The following is a 13,160-nucleotide window of genomic DNA, read 5'->3' as shown; positions in this document are numbered from 1 at the left end:
GCAAACCATTACTGAAACTGTATGCTGCCTTGGTCAGCGGAGGTGCAGCTAGTTGATGAATATTTGATCCTTAGGCATTCTTAAAGTTGGGCTGATGATTTTTTCTCCCTCCTATGTATTTTAGAAGTGAAAAACTCTGGCTTTTATTGGTAAAGGTGTCAGGGACTAAAAATCATAAGGGGTGTTGTTAGTTTGTTAGGTGGAATTTTAGAACCTGGTAGCCCATGGACTGGATTTAGTTATCAGAAATGTTTGGCTTGTGTTGTACTTTGAAAGTGAATTTACTTGCCAACACATAAAAATTAGGAGAGATCATGTGAAAATTCAAAATTTTCATAAAACTGGAAGAAATGATAATACAAGAAAAGCAAAACTGGCCAAGCTAAGGAAGTAGTTGTTTCCTTTTACTGGTCAGGCTTTCTCTCACTCCCCCTGGTTCCTCTGCAGGCAGTTCTCGGGCTGTTACTTACCTGGATGGGTAGCACTTGCATGCATGCTCCTTTGTTGAGGTTTATGAAGTAGTCAATCCTTCATGGTGTTACCACCCATCTCTAAGGATATTTCCACAGCCACAGTTCTTAACTATATTAAGTTAAAAGAACCCAGGAACTTATAAAGATAGGAGTAATTATTATTCATAAGCCTTACTACATTATTATTCTGAATCTTATTGCACCAGTTCATATAGGTTTCATGGAACTCTGACATTTACCTTTAATTGTATGCACAATTATGACTAGATCTATGGAATGGAGTTTTTGTTGTTGTGATGTTATTTTAGATGTATCTCAAGAATGTAAACTCCCTCAAATGTAATCAAATTTTTGAAAAATGAAAATTTAAAAAATTAGCCTTTGGTCAAAGCATGCATTCTGTAAGAGAAGAGATAGATCTATGATTTTTAAGTAGCAAACTATTCAACTATGTTATGAAGATATACATTTTAATATCAAATTCATCTCTTTACTTTGAATTAAAAAACAGGCAAATACAAGTGAATCAAGTGTTTATCTGAAGCCAGGGTTTCTGTCTATAAAGTATGACTTTACTCTGGAAGCAGCTCATGGTTTCTTTACATCTTCTTTCAATAAGGAAATTATAATAGTAATTCTTGTTCAATGAGACTGTATTAGATTACCTTATCTGAAGGCCCCTAACCATTTGCTGGGTTTGGTTTTAAGACTATGTACTTTAAAGTTTAATTAATATAATGATTGGAAAATGTATGCTTTTGGAGGAGAAGATTAAAATAATTTGTTTACCTTGAACCTTATGAAGAAAAGGTGATATGTAAACTAAATGAATTACACTGAAAGGATTAAGTTAGAAATTGAACCCTAAAAGAATTTTGAGGTAAACTTTTGACTTATTTGGGAGTTCATTGGAAAGTTAAGCAAAAAGTCAGTTTTTTTTAAAGGAGGAAAAAATACTGTATAAATCTAAGTATATTGTGATTCCAAGATATGGGAATTCACCTCTTTCCTCAATGAGAAATTTTAAATATATAAAACTTAGACATGTGGATAAAATAGTCACCTATCTATATTTTTAACATAATTTACTTCCGCATACATATTTTAAAATCACATATTACATAAGATACTAATTTAGAAATACTAGTTTTTTTCACCCTTACAGTTCATTGATTGATTTTATTCAAATTCTTCACTTGTGATATGGTATCAGTATTTTGTCACTACTGAATCTTCTGTTTTGAGTCATCTCACCCATTTTTTCCAACACACATAATTTCTGCCTAAATATTTCGAACCTCAGTATTTTTTTTTTTTTTTTGGAAAAATACTATTCTATCACTAGAAACTGTGCCAAACTGCAAATGCCATTTGCATAATAGAGGGACAGTTATTTTTAAAAAGTTTGTCCTGCAGGTGAATCCTTTTGATCTCCTGCATGTAACCACCCAAAACATTGCCTCTTAAGGTTATCTTTAATAGTCTTTTGTATAATCATATCTGACATTTGGAATTGTAAGAAATAATAACTATTGAAATTTGCTCTCAAAAACAGATTTGGTTAGATTACACATATAAGCAACACCAATGATAATGGCATTATTATAACCCAACATATTTTCTCCAAATAAAACTTTATATTAGACAATAAAATAGTAATATAACACTTAGATAAGGATTTTCCTAGGAAATGACCCTGTTGTCCTGAGAAGTAAACTTGGGGGAAGAAAATAATTGGCTTATATTTGTACATCTATGATACATTATTTTGTCTTTTCTTTTCCAAGATTAATCTTTAAATATTTAGAAAAGTATAATAACATGTAATAGATAACCAGAATAAGGGGAGAAACTTATTGATTTAATTTTTACTGTAAGACTCTTTATTTATTTTTATTAGAGCTTTATAGTTACAACTAGTTGTTGGGTTAATCATGACAAATTCGTACATGCATGGAAATTGATTTCAGTTCATGATCCCCCTCTTTTCCCTCCCAGTATTCCCTCCCATCCTCCTCCCTCCTCCTAATCTCCTTCCTCTACTCTACTAGACTTCCTTTTCCTATTAATTTATATTTGATTGGTTCTTTATGTTAGCCTATCCTTCCCTCCCCTTTTCTTTATTTTACTCTAGCTTCTGCATATGAGAATAAACATTTGACCTTTGAGTTTCTGAGTTTGGCTTATTTCACTTGGCACAGTCTTGGGAGCACCTTATTGAATGACAAGTCAAGGTGCTATTATTAATCTTGTGAAATTTCTTTCTTAATCTCAGTGCATATTACAATCACAGAAAAATTCCTTTCTTAAAGAAACATTCCTATAAAAACAATAGCAAATGAGGTAAATGGGTTTACTATACAGTAGACATTTTCTATGAAAATATTCATAGTTATATAACAGTATTTGAGATTTTTGTTACAAGATAATTGAGAAAAGATTTTTGTTCTTGTCATTCCTGGGAACTGTGTACTATACCATTGATCATGAATTACAAAAGATAAGAATAACTAGTTATTTATTACTGAGAATTGGGCAGGAGGGAGACGATAGAGCTTGGGAATATGAGAGAATTTAGGATTTAAAATGGCTAATGGTTTCTGTCTTGGATATTCAATTACGTGCTTACTTTTGAAGCTTTAAGAAAGTTAAAGTAACAAATACTATTACTTTCATATCTTCTATGAAAAAAATCAATTATTGTAGCACTTTGCTGGAAAAAAATAATACTTTTACTCTAGAGCTTCCAGCTTTTTTTTTTTTTTTTTTTTTGAGGTGCTGGGGATTGAACCCAGGGCCTTGTGCTTGCAAGGCAACCACTCTACCAACTGAGCTATATTCCCAGCCCGAGCTTCCAGCTTTGAATAAATGTTTGTATCATGAATGTATCAAAATATGATAGTTCAATACTCCATATATTTACAATAAGTTTAACAACGCAAGTAACATGAATTATCACTTTTATCTCTTAACAGTGGAAAGAGTGGAACGAGAAAACCTTTCAGACTATTGTGTTCTGGGCCAGCGTCCAATGCATTTACCAAATATGAACCAGCTGGCATCCCTGGGGAAAACCAACGAACAGTCTCCTCATAGCCAAATCCACCACAGTACTCCAATCCGAAATCAAGTGCCCGCATTACAGCCCATCATGAGCCCTGGTCTTCTTTCCCCACAGCTCAGTCCACAACTTGTCAGGCAACAAATAGCCATGGCCCATCTGATAAACCAACAGATTGCCGTTAGTCGGCTCCTGGCTCACCAGCATCCTCAAGCCATCAACCAGCAGTTCCTGAACCATCCACCAATTCCTAGAGCAGTTAAGCCAGAGCCAACCAACTCTTCTGTGGAAGTCTCTCCAGATATCTACCAGCAAGTCAGAGATGAGCTGAAGAGGGCCAGTGTGTCCCAAGCTGTCTTTGCAAGAGTGGCATTCAACCGCACACAGGTACAGTTAACATTCATCATAATTGGTGGTTAAGAATAATACTAGGAATAGATTTGTGAGGTATCTTAATTCTTTATCTCTTTATATGCATATCAGAGTGCATATAATTTTGTTAATATTCCTTTGGTCTTGAAATATCACCATTGATCCATGCATGACCTTAATTAATTAATTTCAGAACTGTAATGAACATCTGTGAACTTACTGTGAGTCTACTACCCTTCTGAGGACCCAGAATATTCCTAATGACTTGGGTCTATGTTTATGCTCCTCCTTGCCTCTCCATCTACTTGTCCCTGTATGTAACCTTGATCTTGAATTCTGTGATTATTATTCCCTTGTTTTTTGTTTTTAGATGCATTGTAAAACTATTTATGCATGCCTAATCTATTGTTTATCTTCTGTTGAATTTTATAAAAAGAGTGTCATTATGTCATAATTTCTCTAATTTTTATAAACCCTTCAAAATGTACAAGTTAGATTTAAGATACTGATAATAGATTATTTGCCCATATTTTTTAATGTCTTAGAAGGATATATGACAATACAATATTAAATGATAAAAGGTAAACAATTTACTCATACATATCTTGTCTTATTGAGAGCCATTTACTTGAAAGATTGTTTTTAATCTGAGGTTCTTAATTATTCTTTACCTCTTCAAAAATTTTATGCATTTCAGAACACATATAATTTGATAAATTATCCTTTGGTCATGAAATACTGTCCCAATTGTTCCACGCATTAAAATCACCTGGAGGGCTGTTAAAACACATTTACAGGCCCACTCCAGGGTTTCTGATTCAGTTAAGTCTGTGGTAGGACCCCCCGCCACATTTTTATTTCTAATAAGGTTCAAGGTGATACTGATGCTACTAGCTTAGGAGCCTCACTTTGAAAACGACTAATCTAACCTGTATATGAGTAATGAAAAAGTAAAAGTGCTTAGCCTCAGAGACCTACTTGTTTAATAGGACAAAATGTAACCAGATAGCTATATAAAATGTAAAGTATGTCAAACAACACAGGATAGAGTAAGCCAAGACCACAGTAGGGGGTTCATGGTGAGTTGGGGTTGAGAAATACTTCTAAGATTCCAGAACAAATGTAATAAGTCTTCAAGAACACTGTAGGCTAAAGTTTAGCCATCCTACTAAATGTGAGACAGCAAGCTTCTTTCTGTGCAGATACAAAGATAAAAAAGATCATGGCTGAACACATGTAAACAACTTTCTAGAGTATTAGATTGCTGGGGTGTTAAATCTTGAAAAATAAATTCAATTGAATAGGCAAAGATGGAGAAGAAGAGTATTTAAGGAGATTCATGAGAAAATGTTGAGTCAACAAATGTGGGAATAGGGAGTGGGGAGTGAGAGAAGAATGGGGGAACTTTAGATTATGTAGAAGGAAATGAGAGGGAGGGAGTATGAAAAATGGTGGAATGAGACAGACATCATTACCCTATGTACATGTATGATTACACAAATGGTATGAATCTACATCATGTACATCCACAGAAATGAAATGATGTACCCCATTTGTATACAATGAATCACAATGCAGTCTGTAAAAAATTAAAAGATAAAAAAATTTTTTTAAATGTGAGAATAGTTGATAGTTTATAATAAAGATAGATTATAAAACTTAAAGATGGTAAGGGGAACAGGGTCATACTAAGAACTTTGATCTTTAGGAACTTAAAACTCTTGAAGGTATTATGTAGGAGTATTCTATGATACAGTAACCAGAATTAGATATTGGGAAGGTTTTTTTTTCCCCCTTTCTTATGAAAACAGATGATAGGAATATCATTTAGAAGGCTGCCATTAAGTATCCAACTGAAATGTGGTGAAGTTTTGAGTTAGGCTGGTGGCAGTGGAGTAGAGTTGAGAGTCAAGACATCGTGGAAATAAAATTCACAGAAAGTGTGTGAATGGGTAAAGAGGGAAGGAGTAGTGATAATGCCAAAGTTGGAGCCTGGTGACTGAGAATAAAGGTATAGTATTAAGAGAATTAAGAAGGACATTGAAAGATTGGTTGGAGTAAGGTGATTGTTTTGGATTGGGTTATTTCGACTTTAAAATGTTAGCAGACTTCTGAAGGTTTGCAACCGTCCTTGAAAATGGGAGTTTAGAGCTAATAAGAGTTTTCAGGGGTAGAGTAAGAAAGTAGAAGAATTTCCACAAAACCCAGAATTTAAGGAATCAGGAGATGGAAGGGGGAGGCCTATCGCCAACAAACAGCACCAATAAGAGAGACAGAAGAAATGCCAGCAGATCTGGGGCAGGTGGAGGTTGAATGGGGAGATAGTGGTGAGAGCAGAGAACACATAAGTAGAGTTTCCAGGAGACTGTTCATGTGTGGAAAGTCCATAAAGGAGAAGCTCAAAACAGCTCCATAAGATTTGACCATTGGTTGGGAGAAGTCTTTGGCAAATTTCACAATATAGCTTCCTGACAGTAATAGAGAAAGGAACCGGGATTTAGGAGTCAAGGAGTAACTGCGTGTTGAGGATATAGAAGCAGACCACATTTTCTAAAATTTGGTGTTGCAAAGGAGACTAAAAGCAGGTGGACAGCTTGCAAAAAGTCAATTTGAGATCAAAGTATTTGTGGGGTAGTTTGGGTCTTGGTTTAATTTGCATGAACTAGTGATGGACCCCGAAATTGTGGCTGGGTAACAATGTTCAGCAATGCTGGAACTGCTGGACTGGGAACAAGGAAGAAACAGGGATAGTTTGAGGTTTGATACTGACATTTTAGGTATACGGGGGGGACAAAGAGTGGTGGAATCTCTTGCTCCTTTGGCTCTTAGCTAATTTATGCATTCTATCAGTGACAGACAGTTCACTTCACTTGAAAATGAGTTCAGAGCTTTGGGAGAGCCATGAATGTTCCAAACATTGCTCTATCACTTTACTCATGTGAGTTAAAGTGCTTAGACTACAGTACTTGTGTGTCTACAGTTTTCTCTGGACTGGGTTTATGAAAGACTCTGGTCATTTGGAGCAAGTCTGTTGCAAACTATGGCAAAATACAAATCGGAAGGATACATCTTTTGACTGTATTTTGCAGTTCTTTCTGTGTGTGTGTTCTTTCATTTATCATGCATGTGCATGAATAGGCATTTCATGCCTAGCCAACATTTTATTGCCTGGTTATGTATACAGCTCCTTTGACTAAGGATAAAATTGAAAGCATGGTTGTATTACTTTGGGTTTTAGAAGCAAATACAGTATATATTTTATCCAAATAGCATGAAGCATGAGAGAAGACTCACAATGAGGCAAGACCAAAGACAGACAATCTTGGTGAGAGGGTATGCTTGGCCAAAGCACTGGATTCCTGGAGGTCTGTCTGTCTTCTGCATAGTCCATTTTGTCTCTTTTTATGGATTAATGATTTTTCTTTGGCATTGCCATCTTTGAAGTGCCAAGTTATAAAATGTCTAATTGAAGCATGGAACACATTTTATTATTTTCCTCCTTCCATTAAATTTGCAAGATGGCTACACCCAGAAAGAAACATTCACTTTCAATCAACATGAGCTTGAGTTCCTGGGCCAGCCTTGAGGATATCAAATGGAAACTGCATAGGAATGTATGAGTATTTCCTTTTAAAATTCTGCTTTTAATTTGGGAAAGCTTTTCATCCCTCTGGGATCATAACCTGTTGTGTATAAAGCCCAGCCTAATCAAGGTAGATGGTATTGACAGAATGACATAGTTTGAACTTGAGCAGGAGGTCAGCAGGCAGATTGTTTTTGCTATGTGTACTGTAGTCACTAACAGCAAGATTGGGCAGCTGGTTTTACCAGAAGCGTTGTTAAATGGAATATATGGTGTACTATGTCCCACGAAACCAACCGCGGATTTTTCAAATGGTGAAGCATTTTTGAGTAGACTCAGACATTTATGAGTGATATAATAATTTCTCAGTTTTAATAAAAAAATTAATGTTACAGATAACATAGATGAGTTGTTAATCTTGGGATAGAAAAGAATCTTAACTTTTTTTTGCTCAGAGCATTACAATCAGACTTTTACACTCATTCGATGGACACCTAAAGCTGATATCAGATTTAGACTTAGTTGCTTTACTAATATGTAGCATATCCACATATACTTGAATGTTTTCCATAAATAGTTCACGATCTTTAGTACTAATTTATTATAAAATTCAATAATAAAGCAAATAAATACATTTTATCACCCTACAGTTAGTTCCTGAATGTGTACTTGGTGATTTTCACCAAGAAGAAATCTAGCTTGTATATGTGTATATAAACTAAAATCATATGCAAATATTTATAAATACAACTAGAATTGGAAATAAAATACCTTATCTGCCTTATTTCTCATGTTTAAGAATTCTAGATGAAAAATTAAAATTCATAATAAATAGCATTTGAAAATGCCAGCTTTTCATAGAACTAGTTGCTATATATGGCAGAATCATTGCCACAGTACCATTTGATGAGGTAAAATAACATTAAGTACTATAATTCCAAAAGCTTGTTTTTACTGAATTTTAATAAATATGTCTTTAAAAAGCATAAAGTGAATTTGTTTAATGAAATGGTGTCCCACCCATGCTTCATGACAAGGTAATGGCCACTGCTAGAGTCAGAGACAAACTTTGGGCAATCTGATTCTTTTATTACTGTGGGTTATTTTTTCCTACTTTTCTCTGTTAACAAAAACATTTACTGTCTATGCTAAGAACATAAAAATTGTGCCACTTGTTCTGAGCAAGAGATATAGCTTCATGACTTTATTTGAAGTCATGGAATGCTGGGATGTGTACTCTGGTGTGGGCATGAGAAATAATGTAATTCTGGTTTCTGGTGTGGAGTGCTGCAAAGCACCACATCTTTACAAGTCTTTTTAAAATAAATTGTTAGCCTGACTTTTCATGCCATGGCAAACAGGACCCCAGGAGAACAGTAGGGTGAAAGTGATAAGGTGTTTTCTGATCTGGTCATTAATATTCAGGCAGTCCTATGATTCATTTCTAAGCACTTTCATGTGTGGTCACTAAGCGAGATGCAATGGTTGTACAACAGAGGAGGCTGAGGTGCACAACATCCCTGCTCTGTTTTTGATGCCCTACCCTAAGCTTTCATTTCTGAAAGCTTCTATCTGTTCTTGGGCATTTCATTTAAAGGACTTTCCTTGGGTAACTTGATTTTGCTTTGCTCACATTGGCAGAGAGCTGGAAATGCTTAGTTAGACAGTGGTCTGATGGTATAGGAACATGACAGCCAGCTCCCTTACCTACTGTAGTAGGGACTGCTCTGCCTCTCCAGAGCCCTCTGAAGAATCAGGCTGTGTCTGGGACTTTGCTAATATTTCTTCCATTTCTTGTCTCTCACCAGTTTCCCTTGGAAGCCCTGACTTAACAAATCACTTGCATGGGAATCTTTATTTCATGATCTGTTTTTTTATTCCAGATAAAAACATGGTCCATATCATTGCTAACCTAAATGACATTAGTCATATCATGCCAGTAGTAGTTTGAATAAAGCATATCTCCATTAAGCTGGGTGCACTGGCACATAACTGTTATTCCATCAATTCAGGAGGCTGAAGTAGGAGAATGCAAGTTTAAGGTCAGACTTACCTTAGCAAGCTCCAGTCTCAAAAATAATAAAGGACTGGGGACATAGCTCTGTGATAGAGTGCTGCTGAGTTCAATCCCCAGTACAAAAAAACAAAACGAAACCTTCAATTTTATCAGTCTCATACTCATTCTTTTCACAAAACAAAAGCTATTTGCTATTATGGGACTAGTATAGAATGTTTCACTTTGAAAATATTATCACTACTATTATTTTAAACCTGTATCTCTACAGTTCATTGAATGGCTATTGATATTGTCCACACTGACTACTGACTTAGGGATACTGAATGTGTTTGTGTGTGAAGGGTAGAATATGAATGAATATAAGTGAGATTGAGACAGAAACAGACATGAGATATGAGGCCTTAAGAGTTGACTTGAGGAAGGGGTGGGGGGAAGGGAAAAATAACAGAGTGAATCAAACAACATTACCCTACGTAAATTTATGATTACACAAATGATATGCCTTGACTCCATGTACAGAGAAAAAACATGTATCCCATTTGTTTACAATAAAAAAAAAAAAAAGAGTTGACTTGAATGAAAACTATCCTTACTAAGTTTGAATGGTGACTTATGTCATCATGTGAGTTTCAGAGTAGCTTTTCTCCTTGACTCCACCCAGTCTCCTTTTCTTTGTCAGGGGTACAGATGGTGTCTCTGAAGTAATAATTTCAGAGGGCAATAGGACCAGAGCTCTGTCAGGTTTAATTTTTTCCCATACTCTTTCTTTTTTGTCTATATCCTGAATTTGTCTTTGTGTTGACATACTTTCACTTAATAGGTCTATGGACATGAAATAAGTTGGTTGGTACTGTGTTTCTATCTTTGCATTTTGAGTGTGTTTATGAATCCTAATCTTAGGCATTGTTTTGCCTCTTGTTACAATATGGACTTAAAAAAAATTAATCACAGGCTTATGCCAGTATGAAAAGTCTTGTGACAGTATTTTAAAAGACTTAATATTACTGATGTCCACTGACCTATAATGAGCAATGTTTCATAAAATATGTACAGCGAATCTTCCTTAATAGATAAACTATTCTCTAATTTATTTAAAAATCCAATGACCTACATATTCATATGTTCAGAAATCCCCACTTACTAACATCGTTTCTCCTCTGAGACCTTCCATCTGAACAAATCTGTTAAATGAAGTAGAGGAAGCTTTGATCCAAACTAGGCTAAATCCAGTGGAACGGATGTGCTGCCACGTGTGAATGGGAGCATTAGAATGCCAGAAAAGGGAAATTAGGTGTGATCCTCACGCCCTGTCTGCACTGCCTGCCCTTTTCCTTGGTGGCAGAGCACAGGAAGCATCCTTACCCAAGGAGCCATCAAGGAGAAGTTTGCATCATTTGAAAAGAAGACTTCTACCACGATTGTTATTAATGGAGTGAATTGCTCCTCCCCTTCCCCCAGTAGGGCATGGCATAACTCAAAAAATTTTCAGGTTCATCTTGTATCTCAGGTAGTTCTGCTGAGCCAATTAGAAACATGTTTTCCGTGGAAGCACAGATGTGTTTTGCAAAATGTGCTATTCTTTTATAACAGTTGGTCTCTAATTTGGTATCTTGCTCCTTCTTTAGTTTAATAAAAAATAAATAAATAAAAGTCAGAGTTACCCCATTCCCAGACTTTTATCAAAGTCCATGTGTGAGAAAGCTGTATGCCCTGGTCTTATCTGATAGAGAACAGGATTCTGAAAACCCCTCGGGAACTCATTTGGTTGACCTGTCCTCGTTTGACTACTTTTTATTTTTTATGAGACTTTGCAGAAAATCTGCAGTTTACTCATCAAAGCCACATCATTTGAAGAAACTTAAGACCAGGGTCATAAATACAATTTATGAAGTCACTTAGCAACTGGAGAATGTTTTCAGCGAATTGGAAAATTAGATTGAATGATGTATCAGAAACATTGGCAGTAAGGTCAACTGCTAGAAGTGTAAACGTCTTCATGTGAGATGACATGGATTTTTCTTTTATGCTTTATTGACACAATGTTTATAGTACATGCACATCCCAAATTATTAAGGTTAAAATGTCTAAGGATTTGCTAAACATTATGTTTTGAAGTAACACAGTTAGAGATGTGTGGTGACAAAATTAAAATCTTGGCAATCTAAATATTTGTACATCTGAGTTTTAGTGTGTTACAATTCATTTCTTTGTGGGGGGACAAGATTTGTTTTTCAATTTCTTTGTTTGATTTATACATATTGTTAACCAAAGATATGCACAGTTTAATTACACATACAGTTTGTATTTGTAGATTACTTGACCTCCAAGATATTCAGAATTCTTTGTCAGCCAACATCTGGTCTCAGTCATCATTATTTCTCGGTGTCCAATAGAGATACGGGCACTCCACAAGTCATAGAGTAATGGGACACAATGTAAATCTAGGGGTCTTGACTCCATGGTTCAGTGAGTTGGTTATAAAATGGCAAGGAAATCTGTGAGAAAAAGGAAGTCCATCCACTGAAAGATGGGTTGTAAATATGAAATGCTGCAGATCAGGCATGAACATGTTATTGAGTTTCAAAGTAAATAATATACCCTCTTTTGACTTCAGAACATTAAATTAATAAAGTAGGAAGAGATGGCCCTGCTTGCTTCATAAAATAAACAATCTTTCATTTCAGAATCACTGGCTTGAATTCATAGATGTAAAGATTGTAATAATATTAATATCTCCCAAGATAGCAGTGTCTCAAAAGTTATTTGGTAGCTTGAGGGTGGCCCTCTGGGTAGCAGGTTCACTTTGGTTCCTCCTTTACATATAAATTAGCACCTTTGGCCAATCTCAGTCAAAAAACAACAAGGATTAGTTAGATCGAAGGGCTAATGTATTCAGACTTGGGGAAACTGACTTTGTGCTTTTTGGGTAAAGGAAAGGTTGATTTGGCACCTATCAAACTATACAACTCAATTCCTACTCCTAAATCTACCTGAAATAGAAACTTGTGTATAATAGGAAATGGAAATATTCTTTTTTCTTCCCTCCTTCACAAAACTCAAGCCAAAGAATCAGAGGAAGCAAATTTGGTGGTCTACTATTCTATCTATTGCTTTTGCCCCTAATCAGTGTGCAGAGTCCATAAAAGTTAATGAGTCACTGGATTAATTATAGAAAATTCAGCTGTCTCCATTTTTTAGGGAAAAAGACCCACTCCCTTTTGGTGATAGTTTTCTAAGTTTTTCCCATCATTTTACAAAAAGAAATCACAGACTCATTTCTTGCAGGTGGGGACTCTGTCCTCAGTAAGGCTTTCTTTTGCCTCTAGTGAGTATGTTTTAATGGAATCCTGGGCTATTAGTGTGAAGCTCTACTACTGTATTATTTAACCAGTCTCCCCATGTCCTGGGTGATGTTTTATAATTAAAGTATAATTTTCATAAAGGAAATACAAGGAAACATTAGCTTTAGGTCTCATTACTTACATACTTTTCTCCATTGCTTATTGAAAGCAATAGAAGAACATATACAGTTTCCTTTTGTAGACATTTATTGAAATGATGACTGTTTGACTTGGGGTCAAGTGCATGTTTATTCAAATAAAGAGAATTAAGTTTAAAGGCTAGAAATACTGCGAGATAAATATAACCATATCC

At 35.4% G+C, this 13,160-nt stretch overlaps 1 protein-coding gene across 1 annotated transcript in view; it reads left to right on the top strand.

The window, feature by feature from the left end:
* The window catches only part of Satb2 (SATB homeobox 2), a 168,563-nt gene that overhangs the window by 92,623 nt on the left and 62,780 nt on the right, over positions 1 to 13,160 (top strand). The window contains exon 7 of the mRNA XM_047545371.1: positions 3,449 to 3,921. Within this exon, the coding sequence (XP_047401327.1) occupies positions 3,449 to 3,921 (473 nt within the window). The remainder of the gene's footprint in view (positions 1 to 3,448; positions 3,922 to 13,160) is intronic.

Source organism: Sciurus carolinensis, chromosome 3, assembly GCF_902686445.1.
Source record: "Sciurus carolinensis chromosome 3, mSciCar1.2, whole genome shotgun sequence".
Lineage (NCBI taxonomy): Eukaryota > Metazoa > Chordata > Mammalia > Rodentia > Sciuridae > Sciurus > Sciurus carolinensis.
This window is presented reverse-complemented; position numbering and strand designations above follow the sequence as displayed.